An 18,565-nucleotide genomic window follows, 5' to 3' on the forward strand; every position below is an offset into this window, starting at 1 on the left:
GTTAATATAACTGTTTCCTTCAGCAGACACTCTGCACAGACAGGATACGGTCTTAATAGGTTATAAGCTTTTTAGAGGAAATAGTTGAAATTCTCACGACTAGTTTCCAGTACAGTTTCCTCAATACGGCAGGTAGGTCAGCAGTGCAGTGTGCATCACAGACATACGAGTGAAAGAACAGGAGAGAGTTGAACTCTGAGCATGCACCCACTATGCCCCCAAAATGCCGTAGACAATTTCCTACCTGATCTCATTTGATCCCTTTAACAATAATACAGAGTAGGGATTATAATATTTACAGATGATAAAATCAAAGCCTAGCAAAGACAGGTAAGTTATGCAACATCACGTAATCAGTTATGGAAAAGGTTGGAATTGAGCTAGTCTGTTCCCTCTCTCCAACAGGAGACTGCCTCTGCCTGGCACATCACTGAAATCTAGTTTTCCTCATCTACTTTAAAAATCATTTGCTCTTTACTCAAAGCAGGATATAAGTTGTTTGTAGAAAAGTGAGAATACTAAAATTCCTATAACCTCCCTGCCCAATGATAAAATTGCTAGGATTATTTTGAGTGGATTTGTTGCTGTTGTTTGTTATTTTAGTTTTTCCCTCTGCATTAATGCATCAATAGATCAATTAATATATAACATGATTTTGGCTGTAGTATATATACATTTTTATGTTTTGCTCTTTTGCTTTTAACCTGAACATATCAGAAGTGGTTTAGCAACTTAAAAAAAAAAAAAGAAAGAAAGAAAGAAAAAAAAGACAGAAAAGAAAGCTAGAATTAAGTGGTAAAAAGAGAAAGAAAGATGACTCTTGTGAAACTGCTGGGGGGTTGGCTGGAGCCAAGTGACGAGCTAGTCCACCCTGAGAAAGCACCTGGAGCACAGCAGCTGGGAAGTGAGACCCACTTTCTCCAAACCTCCCAAAGCAATCATCTCTACACTTGCCCTTCCTGTTTCTCTTGCAGGCAGCAACTTGAATGATGGCTTGTGGCATTCAGTTAGCATCAATGCCAGAAGGAACCGTATCACTCTCACCCTGGATAATGATGCCTCATCCCCAGCTCAGGACACCACCTGGGTACAGATTTATTCTGGAAATAGCTACTACTTTGGAGGTAAATTCTCCAGTCTTTGAGATTGAAAGTAAAGGGGGAGCGGGGGGGGGCAGGGATGGAGAATGCAGTGGACAATTATTTCTCTATGATGATTCTCTTTGTCAATTAGGCCATTCTCTCAGTGCGCGCACACACACACACACACACACACACACACACACACACACACACACACACACACCCTCAAGACCAAAATAGTGAGAAGCAAAGTCTCTCACAGCTGTGCAAATAGAAATTATCTAGGTCAGTGCTGAGGAAGAAAAGAACTTTAGCTACAAGAGTTGCTGTTACATAACACATCCAAAGGAGATTTCTGTAGCCATGCCAAACTCTATGATCACACTGGAAAGGAGAAACTCAGCTGAAAACTTGGGGAAATTGTACCAAGAGTCAGCAGTACCTACAAGAGGAAAAATCAGGTGGAAAGGCACAGCAGCATGCTCAGCCATCTAGACCACTCCTCTGCCATGTTGCTTTTTTAGTTCCTTGTCCTCTTTTCCCCCACACCCCTAGAGGCTATGCCCATGGAGGGGCAGGCAGAAATGGGGAGGAGCTAGGAGGTCCATGAACTTGTAGCTCCACATGGAGTAGCCAACTGGAGAGTCTCCTCTCCAATGTTAGGTGAATCCTGGAAACCTTTCCAATGAAGAAAACACAATGGCAAACTGGTGGTGGTGAAAAACATACCATCAGGTATCTACTGCAGTTTTATAAGTGCATATATATATATATATATATATATATATATATATAATTTTAAAGGTATTGCTTTCACTAAAAATTAATATCTAATTTCTTAGTCAGTTGTTTGTATTATAGAAACAATCTCCGAAGAGGATTTAACCTCAATGGCTGTCTGACCTTGAGCAAGATGACACTTAGAGTCCCTCAACTTCCTTATCTGGAACTTGGGGAAATAAGCTCACCTTCAGAACTGCTGAGAGAATTAGATGAGACTGCGTTTTAAACGTACAGCACAGAGCCTGCTACATGGCAGGGAATGGCCGAACTGGCTTCAGCTCTTATAGATATGGCCATGGGATGAGGTCTGGGCTACAGTTGCCAGTTCTTCTTCCATTAGGAAATTGAAGAGGAGTATTGTATAAAAGTATGCACTGCAGTCTCTTAAATAAAATTTACAAATCCCTTTTCTCATACCAATGAAATGTGGTTACAGCTTTGAAATACCAAAGGGACCTTTCACGGGTGCAGTAGACATACTGGAGTCTCCTGGGAAGGAATCAGTATGAAGCAATAGATTTGTGGTTTGATTTTAGGGTGAGAGGAAGAGCCTGTGTCCTTCACCTCCAATCTTTTCCACCTGTGTAGGTATAAAAAATTCCTTTAGAAAGGGACTGCACATTCATTCTCTGTAAATGTTTTATGCATCTCATTTAATTCATGCAGCAACTTTGTGAGGTTGATAATAGTATCTGCACTTAATAGATAATAAGACTAGCATTTGTTGTAATAAAATAATTTGTGAAAGCCCATAGAGCTAATAAGTAGTAGAGCAAGAATTCAAATCTGGAACTGTGTTCCTCACGGCTCACTAGTGAAAGCAAAAGAATGAGAGAAATTGTTGCATAAAGGCTGCAGAACAAGGGTCTTGGTTTCCCAGAGATGACCTCAGAGACTGTAATTTTTCATTTTATGCAATATTTTAGCAACACAGAGAGAAAAGCAATCTCAAATTTATTTCTGGAGAAAATGTTTTTGAATAATTATGGTACAATAAGCATCTGACATGCCTCAAAGGCAAAATGGCTTGCATCCCCCAGGTGAAAAGTGTTCTCAGAGGTAGATTTTAAGGGGTGCTGGGCTTATGAGGCGAAGATTTATCTGTGATTTGAACAGTGTTTAAATGAACGCCCCACAGGTAGACTGTAAACTTAAGGAAGGTGAAAAATGAGTTTCAGTAATAATAGTCAACTTACATAAATTCTCTCTACAGCTTCAATTAGAAGTTGTAGCATCTCTCTTCATTTTATGCGTGCCTGTGAGCTGTTAACCAGCTGGCGGGCTTCAGCCCAGCACTGACTGTCTATTGGAGATGGCTGAAATAATTCCCAATTATTTATGGGTTATTGCCGTGTTTTCAAGCTTGCATCCCCATATGCTCTGAACCTATTAAAACCATTGGGATGGAGTTTGTAAAGAGCAAAAGCACTCATATCCCTGTGTACTCTACACCTGCCTTAATGTGAAGTAGATATGCTCTGGTTATAAGCTATGCTAAATCAGTGTAATGTATTTCTTTAAAAGAACGCCCTTTGGAAAGGTATGGTGTTAACCTTTCATGTATGCTATTATAGCCCTATAACTAGGTGCATTAAACACTCGGTTCCCTTAATGTCTGATTTGCTTTGCATATCACTTCAAAATTCCAGTTACATTCCTGTGTGTACATTTCTCAGGAACTAAGCCTGTTAATGCCAAAAATTAAACAGACAATTACTCTGCCGCCATCCTTACCCAAATCACAATTGCCTTTGCAAGTGTAATTCAGAATTGAATTGTGCATTTAGACGTGTGTTTCGAGACAGAACCAAAATTTCCCAAGTAGTTACAATATGTGTCTTCTTTGGCATGAGTGAAAGATACCATGCAAAAGAATGGCAAATAACTTGCCAATAGATGGGAAAAAATCAGAACAAGATGTTATAGTACTGGTATTCCCTTTGACACAGTTTCGTTTTCTATACAGTGATTGAGTATTCCCCATTTTGTACCAATTCTGTCCCCTCCCTGAGAATGCTAGGATTTACAACAAAAGTGCGTGCACTGCTATGAATGAAAAGCACCAAAATAATTAGACCTCAAGGTCTTCCATCAATAGGTCACCAAAGCAATGACTGATCTTTTCAGTATTCTTCTTCATCTCTTTTTTCTGTCCCACAGGGTGCCCTGACAATCTCACCGATTCCCAATGCTTAAATCCCATTAAGGCTTTCCAAGGCTGCATGAGGCTCATCTTTATTGATAACCAGCCCAAGGACCTCATTTCAGTTCAGCAAGGTTCCCTGGGGAATTTTAGTGATTTACACATTGATCTGTGTAGCATCAAAGACAGGTAATTATGGTCTCTTCTCCTCTGTTCTCCCACCCCCTTCCCGTTCTCACTGTTCTAAATATGAGTTTTCTTAAGCAAAATTCTAATCCACTGACATTAGCTACATTAGACATAATTGAGTCGCCTAATGGAAAATATTTCTGAAAGGATTTCAGGCCCAGAGAAAAATGGTTTAAATTTGTTGAGTCTCTCTTCATGTTGACTTGCAGTAAATGGGATATGCAAATTAAATCAAAATACAAATTTGTGAAAGGATTAAAATTTTATGCATAAACAACATTTGATTACTTTGAAGTTAAGAGTAAAGCAAAAAAGAGGGAGGAATTACTTCCTCCTAAACCAATTCATTCTTTACTGGAGGGGGTGTCCTTTCTAATACAGGCAAATAAGCATTAGGCCCTCTGGGGGGATTCTATAACACACATTTTGGCAGTGCCTGGCAGTAAACTATGACCACTGGGGGTGGCTGATCTTTGCTGTCACTGCCCTCACCCACTGCATCTTTGGCCCTGAGGGAGCCCTACCCTGGCTAGAGAATCTCACCACTTCTACACCACAGCGCGCAAATCCAGCAGAATCTCAATTTCTTTCTCCATTTCTTCTGGGTTATGGCTCCTCTTATATTGGAAGTTTCTAGATTCAATGATCCCTGTAGAAAAACAGAGAGGGTGAATTCTGAATTTTCAACAAGGTTTACCAGGTTCTCCATGTTTTTTCTCCAATGTCTACTTCCTTTATCTAAATCTACTCACCCCAGTCCAAATAACATTTACTGAATGGGTGAATAATACCTATTAAGTGCTTGCTGACGTGTTGGTGATATACAGTATCTCTCATGTTTCATAAGGGAATAAATTATTTGTTATGATGAAGTGAGATAAATGACCCAGAAATGCACCCTTATTTATGTTTACTGAATGGGTGAATAATACCTATTAAGTGCTTGCTGACGTGTTGGTGATATACAGTATCTCTCATGTTTCATAAGGGGAATAAATTATTTGTTATGATGAAGTGAGATAAATGACCCAGAAATGCACCCTTATTTATAGGACACATGACAGCAGCAACTTAGTCTAGCCCTGGACAATGAGGTCAAGGTTTTCAAAGGCGATGCTAAACTGAATTTTAAAAGAGGAGGCACAGGCAGGCTTGGCCTGGGGGGTGGGAATGGAGAGGAGACTGAGGGGGATTGGCAGAACACAGAGTGTGAAAAGGCACAGAAACAGGAGAAAGCATGGCTTGCAAGTATTTCATCAACTCAATATACTATTCTTTTCATTTTAAATCTCTAATATGGAGAAGCATTTTACAATTCATGGTACATAATAGTTACATTGGCAACATTTATTTTTCTTAGTGACATAAAAGTATGGTGTCTTAAAATGAATGGAGCTGATAAAATATACCTCAGTAGGGATGGTGGGTAGAGCACATGGTGTGAATCTGGCTAGAGATGTGGGCAGGATCAATCATGAGGACCTTCATGTGCCAGAGAAATCTGACTCCATGATCTAGGCAAGAATCAAGGAAGGTGGTCAGATTGGCTGTAAAGCTACGGGAATATTCCAGTTGTCAGGTTGAGGCAATAGTTACATTAATTGTATGGCTAGGCATTTTAATAACTAAAGCCAAAATGTTTCATTATTTTAGTTATACTAAGATTCCATTTGTATTGTCAGGGCTAGGAGTCAGACCCTTCAAATCCATTGTACAGACTGGGTCACAAACCCTTCACATGCAAGTCCATGCTAGGTAATTGGGAAAGATCCTGGAAGTTGTTGGCAGACAACAGGAGCTCAGTCCTCAGCAGAAGCAGCAGAAGCTTACAGCAGCAGTAGCTGCAGTGGTGGTTGTCTGTCAGGGCATCCCAGGAACAGTGGCTGCAGCAGCAACAGCAGTGGCTTTCCCGTTGCCCCCCAGGGGGCATCCTGGGGGTGGGGGTCCCCGTGGATTAGAGCCACTCTTCCTTTATACTTAAGTCCATAACCCAGGACACCTGGCTGCACATGTGCAATTACATTAGATAATAACCAAGGAGTGCCTGGGTGCATGTGCATATTTACATCAAAAGTTCAGCAAGATTCTGAACATCTGAGGGGCCCTGACCATTTCCCTTCACTTTCCCTACATTTTCGTAGCAGAAAGAGTACTCAGGAAAAAGTGAGAAAGGTGGATTGGAAGATAACTCTTGTCCAGGGGAGCAAAGGTGAGAAGCAGCAGGTGCCCTGGCTGAGTGGCATAGAAATCAGCTTCCCAGAACATAGTCTCTGCTAAGGCTGGGAACAACCAATGTAATTTGGTGGAATTGTGCACATGTTTCTCTGTTAATATCACTACACATGGGATAGTCAGCAGATCACACAGACTTCTTAGCTCTTCTGCTTCATTTTTTTTTCTATTTGACCAGCTGGAAAAGTGGGTAATAAAATGTGTGCTTCATTACAATGTGCTTGTTTAGAGATCTCAGGATAAAAGATATTCCAGGGAATGGTTGCCACCCCTGTAGTCTTTAGTAATGGGGAGCGGAAACCATTCTATTTCATCAGCTGGTACAGCCTTTTGCAAAGTGTGGAACAATGCAGGGAACATTTATCAATAGGGGACTCTTATGATACCTTAATTTCTAATCAAGGAAGCTCTCATTATTTTTGATTACATGAAAGTCATTGCCATTTACACTGCATCATTACTTTTGTGTAATTGTAGTCTTGTATAATTGTATTACATACAATTGTGTTTTAGTTAATTGTATAATATGGGATTGTGTTTAGTTTAGTGGGGAAATGGTATGTTTTTCTTGATTTACCGAGACAAGAAAACTGTCTCTAGCAGAAGGAAAAATTGTGGCAAAAGGCTTTGCTTAATTCATTATTTTTTGAACTTATATTTAACATTTGATTGAGAGGGGAAGGGGTTAGAAGGGAAGGTGATTTGAGTTTCATGTTTTATTTTTAATTTTAAACTAAGTTCAATAGAAACTTAATTTCATGGTAAGTGCAAAGTCTTTACCTTTAAGGAGCTTGCTCCTTGCTGGGAGAGAGGGGGGGAATAGTCTGGCTGTGGTTTTCCCTATCTGTGCTTCTGTCCAAAAAATCCATGGAGGACAGCCTGAGAGTCCCTTCTTACTCCCAAACTCCTTCCTCCTGGGCTATAGGGACCCAGCCTCCCTCCTTGCCTCTCAGTGGCTGTTCTGCCCCATTCCTCCCCTCTCTGCCTCCAAGTAAAGTGGGATCGAGCCCTTCCAGCTTCCCTTTCTTGCTGGCCCCAACTGGGCATCTTACACTTTTCAAAGGTCTTAGTGCTGGTCACTGTGGGAAAATCAAATATGGAAAATGCAAGGTAGCCTTCATACAGGAGGCACAAATGTTCTGAAATCTTAAGAGTTTTTTCTAGCAGGGGCTCTTTCGGCAGGTCCCTTGGGGACGGTGCCTAGACTCTGGTGGCTGCTGCCCAGCTTGTACTGTTTGCAAACCACCTTTGAGACATCATCCTGAATAAAAATTGGGAGGGTCCCTTCTCAGGGATTAAAGAACTTCAATTAATTTGCATCTCAATGAGGGGCAAATTACCAAATCATCTGGCCTCTGGAAAGAAGGGAGGTGGGATAACTGGCCTTGTTTACAGCTCTGGCAGCAGGGAAAGTGTTGGCTTTAGGCAGCCCCAATGCATGACAGTCCAAGGAGGCAACTGGGATCAGAAATGAGCATTCGCAGCACAGCCCATACCCTTTCACTAGTTTTTCCAAATCTCTTGGATACAGTGTTCAGCCACCATCCCTCTTCTGCAGGCCGACCTCCAGCCTCATGTCCCCTACTTCCCAAGCCCCCATTCTTCCTCAGTTACATCTGTCCACCCCCTTGGGCTTCAAGTAGGCAAGACACTGAATTCTCATTGAGGAAAGTCACCATCAATAATTGCTTTATTCACAGAACTATTTTATCACACCCTCTGTGGTTCAATCTCACAGGCATTGAGTGAATAAGTGAGATTGCTTATGTATATCTCTGAGTAGGACAAGACACTGTAAGACCTGTAGGAGCCCTAGTAGTACAGAGGCACTAATATCCCCCTTTTCTAAAAGGGGAAAACTAAGACCAAGAGATGAATGTCAGCTTTTCCAAAGTCGCACAGCGTTGACGTTGCAGTCAGGAATTGAGCATTGCCAGTGTTCTCACCCCTGTACCACCTACCAAACCGGCACCCACCTGAACATGGTAATTACTGTGTGTCTGTGGCTCTACATAGGTAACCCCACCTTTTGCCTGATGAGGTAGGTTTCTCAAGTGTATGCAGTATATCATATTCTTTATGAACATTATGTGTCGAATGAGAATCCATTTAAAGTGGGGGAGCATTCAAAGTGGTGTGCAATGTCAGGCAGGGTCTGAGTGAGGGAAGGCAGAGGTGTTTCTTCCCAGCATCCTTGCAGACAAGTCCCAGTAATTCCAGGAGCCATGTCCAATACTGCAGTGGTCAAGGTCCAGTGCAGGAGAGACCGATTATCAAATGCTGTCCAGGAATTTAAATAGAAGATAAAATCCAAGGTGTGAAGACAAACCAGGAAGGGAAAATAGAAATGCTGATGTGTAAGCTCTCTGAGATTGGGGGCAGGGGTGAGTGAAAATTATATCTGGGGAAATTCCTGAATTCCAGTATAGGTGGCAGTGTCTTTGAGAGGCAGTAGGGCACATTTAAATCCCAGCCCACCACTCATCACCTTGAGATATGACATGTTATTTAAACTTTCATCTACATTTCTTCTTTTGCAAAACTGGTATCATAAAACCTACCTTTTTGTTGAGTTAAATGAGAGAATGTGGGATGTCAGGTGCTCACTTGCATGTCTAGTGTGCCTTAGCTACTCAGTGTTCACCATGCGAATTCCCATTGTCAAAAGCATTGCCGACTCTAGTTTCCATGTGGAGAGGAGAGACTTATGACTCCTTCTGACATCCCTCCTACTACTACCATGACACGTGACCTCCCATAGTTTCTGAAGGTGGTCCCCATAGAAATACCTCACACATGCCCGAAAAATTGGCTTGCTCTGCAAAACTCCCCTTCGGCTTTGATTCCTATTTGTTCAGAGGACCTGCCCTTCCAGGTCACCAGCCACTGCCCATTAGGAAAGCATCCATCAGATTTGGTACCAACGTTGTGGCCTTCAGATTTTCCTAAAGCTCTGGCCTCAGGGCCAGGACTGGAGTGCGCATAGAGAGTAAAATTGAAGGAGGCCCTTCCTTCCAGGCTCATGCACCTACTGACCCCACATTTGCAGCGACCTGATTGTGAAGTCAGTCTTTGTCACTCAGTTCCTTCCCTGCTCCTCACTACAAACAAAGCCTATGATGAAAATGCTTCGATTCTCAGGTGTGCCTAAATGAGGGGGTATTTTGGCTGGAGTAAAGTTGTTTTAGAACAGTTAAAGCTGCCAACAAACATGACTTGCCTTTTTATAATGAGGATAGTCACTTGCTGGTCCCACTGAAAGTTATAGCTTGATTTTTCCTTCTAGACAAATGTCACAGCCTTTGGGCACTGGGGTTGCCATTGTAGTGAGAGTGACTCCAAGCCCCAACAATATCATCTACAAACCTTCATAGAGAATGATAGGCACTGATTTCGTATGGCCTTCTGGTGCCCGACAGAGGCTTTGGTGGTCAAACGTCCCATTCTCTGCCAATTTTCCTCATACGGTGATGCTATTGGGGAGGGTCCTTGAGGTCATGTGTCTCTGGTTTTGCACAGAAGGAAATGAAAATCCCACAGACGGCGTAAAAGCCAGAAATGGAAGCCAGGACTGTGCTCCTGGGGTCTTTACTATTGCATCCTATGGAAACATTTTGTTCTAATCCTTTCTAAAATTAAACAACTTATTTTTTCTAAAGAGTGGATCACCTGTGGTAAAAGCCAGAAATGGAAGCCAGGACTGTGTTCCTGGGGTCTTTACTATTGCATCCTATGGAAACTTTTTGTTCTAATCCTTTCTAAAATTAAACAACTTATTTTTTCTAAAGAGTGGATCACCTGTGGAATGTTTCGTTAAGTTTCTTGCAGCCAAATAAGTTATGAAATGAAGCTTCTGCCTTTTCCCCCAACCCACATCCTTTTAAGAAAAGCATCTGCTGAACACTCTGGTCAAGATTCCTACCTTCCTGTTTCAGGGTTTGGAATGCTGTAAACTATGAAATGAAGCTTCTTCCTTTTCCCCCAACCCACATCCTTTTAAGAAAAGTATCTGCTGAACACTCTGGTCAAGATTCCTACCTTCCTGTTTCAGGGTTTGGAATGCTGTAAACACTGAGAGTGGGAACGCAGCATGTTGGATAACCTCCCATAAACAGACTCATGCTGAAAATCCACCCTTTGTGTGGGAGTGTGTTAAAAACAGTGGGTAATATAAAAAGAATATATTGCGGGGTAGTACATATGTTTTAGTTCTTCTCTAAAATTGAAAGTCTTTGCACTGGGTGCCAGAAAAGCCATTGCAAGGGCAATGCCCACACAATCTGAGCTTCCAACTCTAAAGTGAGAAATGTTACAATATGCTGTTCTCCCTCCACTTGTGGGATGGGGCCAAAACCAAAACAAGATCACTTCTGCTTTTGTTTATCATTTTTGGTCTATTTCATAGAGGAAAAGAAAAAGTTATATTTTTATGTAACAGTTACTGAGCAAACATTCTCGAAACAGTATTTAATTTAATTCTCTTCATAGTTTTCCATGGTCCACCAAAGTGGTTCTCAAAGTGTGGCCCTCACCTAACAACTTGTTAGAAATGCACATTCTCAAGCCCGAACCCATAGCTACTAGATCAAAAACTTGGGGGCAGTGGGGCAATCTGTTTTGATAAGTTCCCCAGGTGATCCTGATGCACGCTCACATATGAGGACCGCTGGTTTTTCCATAATCTCATTTTACAGATAAGACCTCCAGTGTTTAGGGAGGTTCAGTAACTGCCTGAGTTCCCATGTTTAGTATTTGGGGGAGCCAGGATTCAAGTTCAGATTTTGTTGATTCCTTGATCCATATAAATATGGTGGGGCTATTGCCAAAAGGCCAGACAAAGAGGAGTAATGGGCTTGGGTGGACAGACAACTCAAGGAAGTTGTCAGAAGGAACTTGAAGAGGGGGCTGAGTTTAGGGAGGTCAGACAGGGGTTTCCCAGGTGCTGTCATGCGGAGAGCATAAGGCTGGGACTGGGAAAGGGGGAGGTATGGGACATTTGTGTGCCTGGATCGGAAGGACTTCATGGCAACTGCGGGTAAAAGAGAAAGTAGCTCAGGGCCAGGGGGAACTTGCCAGCATACCAAAAAAGTTTAAAATCTCAGCAACAGGCTATAACAATAGCTAATCTTTAAGTAATGCTTCCTACTTACTGTTGGCCAAGACATTGCGTGTGTGTGTGTGTGTGTGTGTGTGTGTGTGTGTGTTACACTGATACTCACAATAATGCTAGGAATTAGGTAATGTTATTAACTCCAGTTTACAGATAATGAAATTTTCGCACAGCGACGCTAAGTAACTTGCGTGAGGTCACACAGCCCATATGTGGCAGAGCATGGCTATAAACCAGAGAGTTGAGGTGAAGAAATCAGGCCTGTCCTTGCACTGTACAACCTCTCACCCTGCAGCGGGGAGGCAGCGACATTCTTCAGCAGAATGTGATGTAGAAAATGACGTTTTCATGTCATGTTAAAATCACAAAAGGGGTTTTATTAAAGCAGGAAGAGAAGGGATACGGAGCACCTGGGTGCCTCAGGGTTTATCATGCTGCAGCCATTGTCACAGCCTTGTGAAGGCTTTATCTAGTTCTCTGAGATGATGAAGGAAGAGAGGAGCCTCAGAACTCGCCTGGAACAACTGTCTTGAGGAGCAGACGTTGAGCTGCCTTGGTGAGGGACTCTCATTCGCAACTTCTCATTTGCTTTTTAAATGACAGCTTCCTTCCACCACCTGCCCCGCACCTCTTTGTACATCAGTAGGGAAGAGGGGCTTTGGAGGAATATAAAAACTGGAATTAACTGGAATAAGTGACCTTAAACAAGTGCATCTGTGTTCTGTTGCTAACTTCTCTCTGTGGCTGGTTTTCACAAGAAAAGTGGATCATTATCTTGATGAAATGGTACTTTTCTACCTGTGAACAAGGAAGGTCACCAAGGCACCTTTGATTCACGGAAAATACAGAGTTCCAGCCAAGCCAAGGTTAGCACTTCATTCTGGCGCATCACACAGTGGTGAGAATTCTCCCCTACCTACTGGTAATCTGAAATATTGATGCTGAAAACATCAAAACAATGAGCTGGGAGAGTTATCACAAAGCACTTCATTCTGGCGCATCACACAGTGGTGAGAATTCTCCCCTACCTCCTGGTAATCTGAAATATTGATGCTGAAAACATCAAAACAATGAGCTGGGAGAGTTATCACAAGCAGTCCAGAAGATAACGAATTCACTCCCAGAGCTTTAGTTATGAGATTTAAGTTCAATGTGCATGTTCAGGCAGCAGTTAAGAAAACATCTGTCAAAATCTTCAGGTGCCTGGATCATCTCTCCTGAGAAAAACTGTACTAGCTAAGAAATTCAGATGGTTTAGATGACAGAGAAGCCGAGACAATGTTTGATATCGATGGAAACAAGAGGAAAAGGTTATGTTAGATTTTCAAGTCACTTCTGTGAGGCAGAAACATTTCTAAATTAATAGGAAGAAATAGATTCCTCCTTATCGATTCCTTAACATGATCAATATCCCAATAAGCCATCATCCAAAACCCTGATATGGGCCCTTCATCTGTTCTCCACATTCTCTAAAGAGTGTTCCTTCAACATAGCCAATGTCATATTCATTTTTTCCTCATCTACATTAATGTCCACTCACTGGGCCCTTGAAGCAAATAACCTGCAGCCTTTGACATTACTTTTCTCTAGCCCCAAATTGTTTATTGATGTCTTACTGTAAGCACCATTTATGGACACATTTGGAAGAGAAAAGGAATTTAATACATTTTGAGTTAAGGAAAAAGCAGGTCTGACCTGCGATAAAAGGTTCTTGTTTCTGCAGTGAAAGCTAAATTTAAAATTAGCCCTAGGTTATTTTTATTTTAAATTAAGATATTTCATAGGAAGCTCATAGAACTCAAAGCAGAGCTCATGGGCTGTATTTTGACATGGACTTCTGCATGCTGAGCTGGACCAGCATGCTCCTGGATCACAGGTGTGGTCAGCACCATATATACCATTCTCTTTAACTCTCACAGTTCCCAAAGGGAATATTACCCTCCGTGGTTGGCAGACAAGGAAACCAACATTAAGATGAATTTAATAACTTGCCTCAAAATGGAATCAGACTCAGGATTTTGAGCAGTAAAGCCAATGCTGTTTACATTTTAGCTCAAATTTAAACACAGCCAGTCACTTAACATCCCTTGTATGTCACCTCCCTTAGTCATCAAATGGGGATCACATCTACATTTTATGACTCTATTATATAGGTGTAACCAAAAGCAAGGTGCTATTGTTCCTGACTCCCTCCTGGAGTTTTGGCAAGGATCAACAGACAGCAGATGGATAAAAGTTCCTAAAGTTGAAAGCAAGAGGGACAGAAATGGTTGGGGTTCTCTGTATAACAGCAGGCCAGATTTTAGAAAACTCATATTCAGGCAGAAAAGAATAACACTTCACTGAAGAATTTACCTACATACGAAACCAACCTTTTTTTAGTTTTAGGACAAGTGATTTGTGGTTTCACTTGATTTGAGTTACAGATTTGAAATCTTCCTTCCAGGTATTGCTTCATCTTGAAAAGATCCCTGCAACATGATTTACTAGGCCCATTGCAAAGCCCTTTTCTCCTAACAGCTCATGTTGAAAAATATAATTTTGACTGTAATAATTAGGGAGGGGGATATCCCTGCTTTGGATATCAAAATAATACCAAATGGGGTTCTTAAAGATCCCTGTGTTTATAGATTTAACCAAATAATTGTATTGGGAACTGCAGGACCACACACTCTGACGTGAGAATCACATGTCAATTTCAGCACTTGTTTGCACACATACTTGAATGGGGTTCTTAAAGATCCCTGTGTTTATAGATTTAACCAAATAATTGTATTGGGAACTGCAAGACCACACACTCTGACGTGAGAATCACATGTCAATTTCAGCACTTGTTTGCACACATACTTGTGTGTATTCATACACAGTGTGACTCTATGCACTTCTGGCTCCTGCTTGCTGAATGCCCATGCTCTGCTACTCTCCCTCTGTGACCACTCATTCACCATGTCTTTTCTGAATGCCTACTGTGTGCCAGGAAAATCCAAGAGCGAAAAAGGCACAGAGTCTTGATCTAAGGGTGCATACTGTTGCTTTCCCCTGCTCTGGTCTTCCTTGTGTCCTTGGATCAGGGCTCTATTTTTTAATTCTTCATTTATCCATTCATCTCTCATTTTGGAACATTTCTGCTGTGCCAGGTGCCAGGCAGAAGCTCAGAATATAGTTGAGTGTGAAACACAGTAGACAATCTCTGACTTCAGGAAGCTCCATGAAAGGACACAGATTTTGACCAAATAATCATGGAAATATACATGTTCCAAATACAATGAGTATTATGATGCAAATGAATAGAGGACTAGGAGAGAATATGATTAGAAGGCTGGTTAATGTTCAGGATGGGGGCAGCATGTCAGGAAAGGGGGATATTGTTCTCCTTAAACTCTGCAAAAGCAACTGTTCCGAGGTCCCTGTACATCTTTATTTGTGAATTTCTCAGAAGTTTGCATTTTCTAATGCATTCTACAAATCTCTGGCTAATGATTCTGATCTCAATATTCAGCCTTTATGTCCTCTGCTGAAATCACTGTTTGCTGTGGAGGCTAAAGGGCCAACATATTCAAAACTCTGCTTTTCTTGGAGGGAAGGAACTTTCTAACTAGACTTTTAGTTAAAAACAAATTTCCCAAAATTTCCCAGAACCTGGGTACGCTGGAATTTCTCTGTCTGCCATTAATACACTTCCTTACTTTCTTCTCACTAATCCCCCTACCCCTTCCTTGACTGCCATGGTTAATGGGTTTACTTTCTAGTAATTAATTCCTAATATTATATAGGTTACACCTATACTTAGAAAAATATGAAAAAAAGTCTTTCTACTCAAAATTGTAAAGGTAGAAATGATATTTCAGCTCACAATTTGGTAAATCCTAAGAATCTGAAAGTGACAAGAAGAATACGCATTTTAAAGGTCATTCCAATTACCATGCTTACTCATGTTAAGCTGCAACTCTGGATTTTATGTGAGAAGACCCACGCATGGGAGGAAAAGGAGAACATGTGGTTGGCAGGGACCTGAGCAAATAGTAGGTAGAGTAATACAAATTACTGTTGTTTTCAATGATATTAAATAATTCTGAGACATCTGAGAAGTACAGGAAAGCCAAGCTTTGATAAAGAGCATGGCAAACCCTCACATTTCCAGAAGCCCATGATTCCATGATGCATTTTCTTCTAATCCACATTTTGCACAATTGTAAGGGGACCCACAAGAAGTGGCCCCAAGGATGAGCTGCTGTTTGCATGAAAATTTCCATTTGCAACTTCTTTGTATTTCACATCACAGTGAATTCATAACACAACTTTTCTTGATGAATTTATTCTAAAAGTAGAACCACTTTTAGAGAGGAAAATGACATAGCTGAGAACTATTCTCTTAGAGGCAGTGTGCCTGGTATCTCTCTCCCACGTCCCTGCATACATATAACTCCAGCTATTCTGAACATCAGATTCTGCATGATGAACATCAGATTCTCCAGCACATGATGAAGCCTGAGGCACTGAACACAAGGATCCAAATCCTCTAGCTTGCCTTTTGAGATCTCCCTTGGCCTTGCCTCTCCCTTCCTATCCATCTTTATCTCCTACTATATGAATTCATCATTCCATCCATATGCATTCACTGGGCATCAACTGTGTTCCAGAATGTATATATACATATATGTGAGGGGTCTTCAGATAGTTAATGGAAAGATTCTCATCTTATCATGCTATTTTTTCATGAACTTTTTGAAGTACCCTTGTATATAATCTCTGCCTTCAAGAAGTTCAAGAGCAAGAGAGCTAGACAAGAAACAAACAAACAAAAAAAGCAGACATTTTCTACAGCAAGTTTATGGTGCTGAAGGGCATGAAGTTACATCCCAGCTATATTCTGACAGGCAAGCAGAAATAAAAATTGGAATGGGAAGAGCATTCCAAAAGTGGGCCACTGTCTACCCCAAAGCAGCCAGCCTCATTCCAGAATCCAGACTCTTGTTTCTATTTTGCTTGTCCGGAGATCCCTTCCCAGTTCTTTTTGTTCAAATTTATCTCATCTGTCAAAGTCTAGTTCAATACTACCTACTCTCTGAAGTCTCCCTGACTGCTCACGCTGATCTTTCCTTATGTGAGTGTTTCTGGCACTTTCCTTCTGTATTTCATTTAGCTCCCAACCATCATCATTACCTATTTTGTATCTGCATTTTGCATTCCCAGAGAAAGTTCTTGATGTCTACTGATGCATTCGGTTGGGAGCAATTATTTTTTGGGTAATTTGAACCTTTTGGCCTTTAACAGCCTTTGCTCTCAGTAGCTGAAGATGAACTGCATATGAAAGTTATGAAACGCAACATGACTCTTGTTGGGTATAGTGCTGCCTCAAGATATGGAATGAACTTGATACCATTTAATATTTTTGTATCCCCAAAGCTGTGGAGACAACTGTCCAAGATTTAGGAGTTACAGCTCTTTACCTCTTTCTTATCTTGAATACTTCCCAGTGTTACCCAAAACTGTAGAGACTACTGTCCAAGATTTAGGAGTTACAGCTCTTTACCTCTTTCTTATCTTGAATACTTCCCAGTGTCATTCACACCAAATATTGCTCTATGTGAACAGCAAGAGTACCTAATAAAAGCAACACTGGTGCCAGCTGTCATCTTTCACGTGGTGTTAAGTGCTCCTTCTGTAATCCCTAGCTAGCAAGAGTATTTTTGTTTAGCAAGGCCATCATAAAATTAGACAAGCAAACCATAGAAATGTATTTGAGCAATGTAGTCTATAAATAATACAGTGGAAGGAAGCACACAAGCATAATGTCCTTATTACAATCCTGTGCTTTAAGAGAAAAAATGGGGTAGCTCTGCAATAGAAGGCAAGTTTGAACAGAAGGCAGCTCTAAAGAGATACGTAAAATGTCTCTGGTGGTTGTTAAAGGATGTCAGCAGTCTCTTGGTAATAAGCTCTGCAGAGGGCACTCTCTGGATCCAATGTGCCTCTCAGCAGCTCCTGGAGGCTGTGTGGGGAAAGCTTGTGAAGTTGGCCTTGTTTACCCAGTAGGAGTAGGATGAAAAAAACTGTCACTGAAGGGTGCCAATGTGTTTGTCGCCTGTGTATCTGAAAGTGAAATTATTAAAGAATAAAGGTTTCATATGAGCCCAGAAAGCAACAGTGGAATCATATATAGTCCATACTCTGTTGCAGTTAATAATTCTTCTTTCTTTCTTTGTTTTACAAAAGCACCTGGCAGAGCCTTAAACAAGATTGCTATTAGCCATTTGGCTATCACAAACTTGCAAGTATCTTCTAACAGAGACCGGCTTCCAACTTTTGCCAAATGCCATCTAAAACTACTTTATTTAAAAAATAATTTAAAAATATATATATATATGTAAGGTGTATTTTTTTCTTCTCTTTTGAAGTTTTCCTTTACTTGCTTCTATACTGGACTCTAACTTAAGTCACCTGAGCTTAGTAAAATTCAAGGATAAGCCAGGTTCTAAGCTATGTTTGTTCCTGCTGCTAATTATCTTGTTCAAATCTATGGAGAGCTACATTAAAATATTCAAGAATAAACTATTTTCATTTTACAGAGGAGGAGATTGAAGTTCACAGGTGTTAAATGATTTTCCCAATATTATAAATTTATAATAATTTTTATACTTTTTCCAATATTATATAGTTAGCAAGTTTCTTCATTAAAAATTATTGTGCCCCCAAACAACTTGAGAAATAATAAAAAAAAAATGTTGCCCTTTTAAAATTAAGCTAAACATCTCATAGATCTTAATAGATCAACTTGAAGATATAGGATGGCATCAACATAAGGCTAGACTCTGGATCAATGCTAATATTTCTAAAGGAAGAATGTACATAAAAGCAGGTTGGTAAAAAGCTGAATCATAAATAAGGGCAATCAAATAGATAAAACTGATTGTAGCTGAAGAACTAATTTAAGACCTCTTTAATATCAGACATTTAAAAAAAGAAAAAAGAAAGCCTATTCTCTGGTGAAATATCAAACAGGACATGTTAGAGATGGCATCAGTT

General features: G+C 40.8%; 1 protein-coding gene across 1 annotated transcript in view; it reads left to right on the plus strand.

The window, feature by feature from the left end:
* The window catches only part of LOC103599788 (contactin-associated protein-like 5), a gene marked incomplete at both ends in the record, with an annotated part of 172,716 nt that overhangs the window by 63,381 nt on the left and 90,770 nt on the right, over window positions 1–18,565 (plus strand). The window contains 2 exons of the mRNA XM_008583960.1: window positions 975–1,124; window positions 4,026–4,197. Coding sequence (XP_008582182.1) covers window positions 975–1,124; window positions 4,026–4,197 — 322 coding nt within the window. The remainder of the gene's footprint in view (window positions 1–974; window positions 1,125–4,025; window positions 4,198–18,565) is intronic.

Source organism: Galeopterus variegatus, unplaced genomic scaffold (assembly GCF_000696425.1).
Source record: "Galeopterus variegatus unplaced genomic scaffold, G_variegatus-3.0.2 Scaffold3104, whole genome shotgun sequence".
Lineage (NCBI taxonomy): Eukaryota > Metazoa > Chordata > Mammalia > Dermoptera > Cynocephalidae > Galeopterus > Galeopterus variegatus.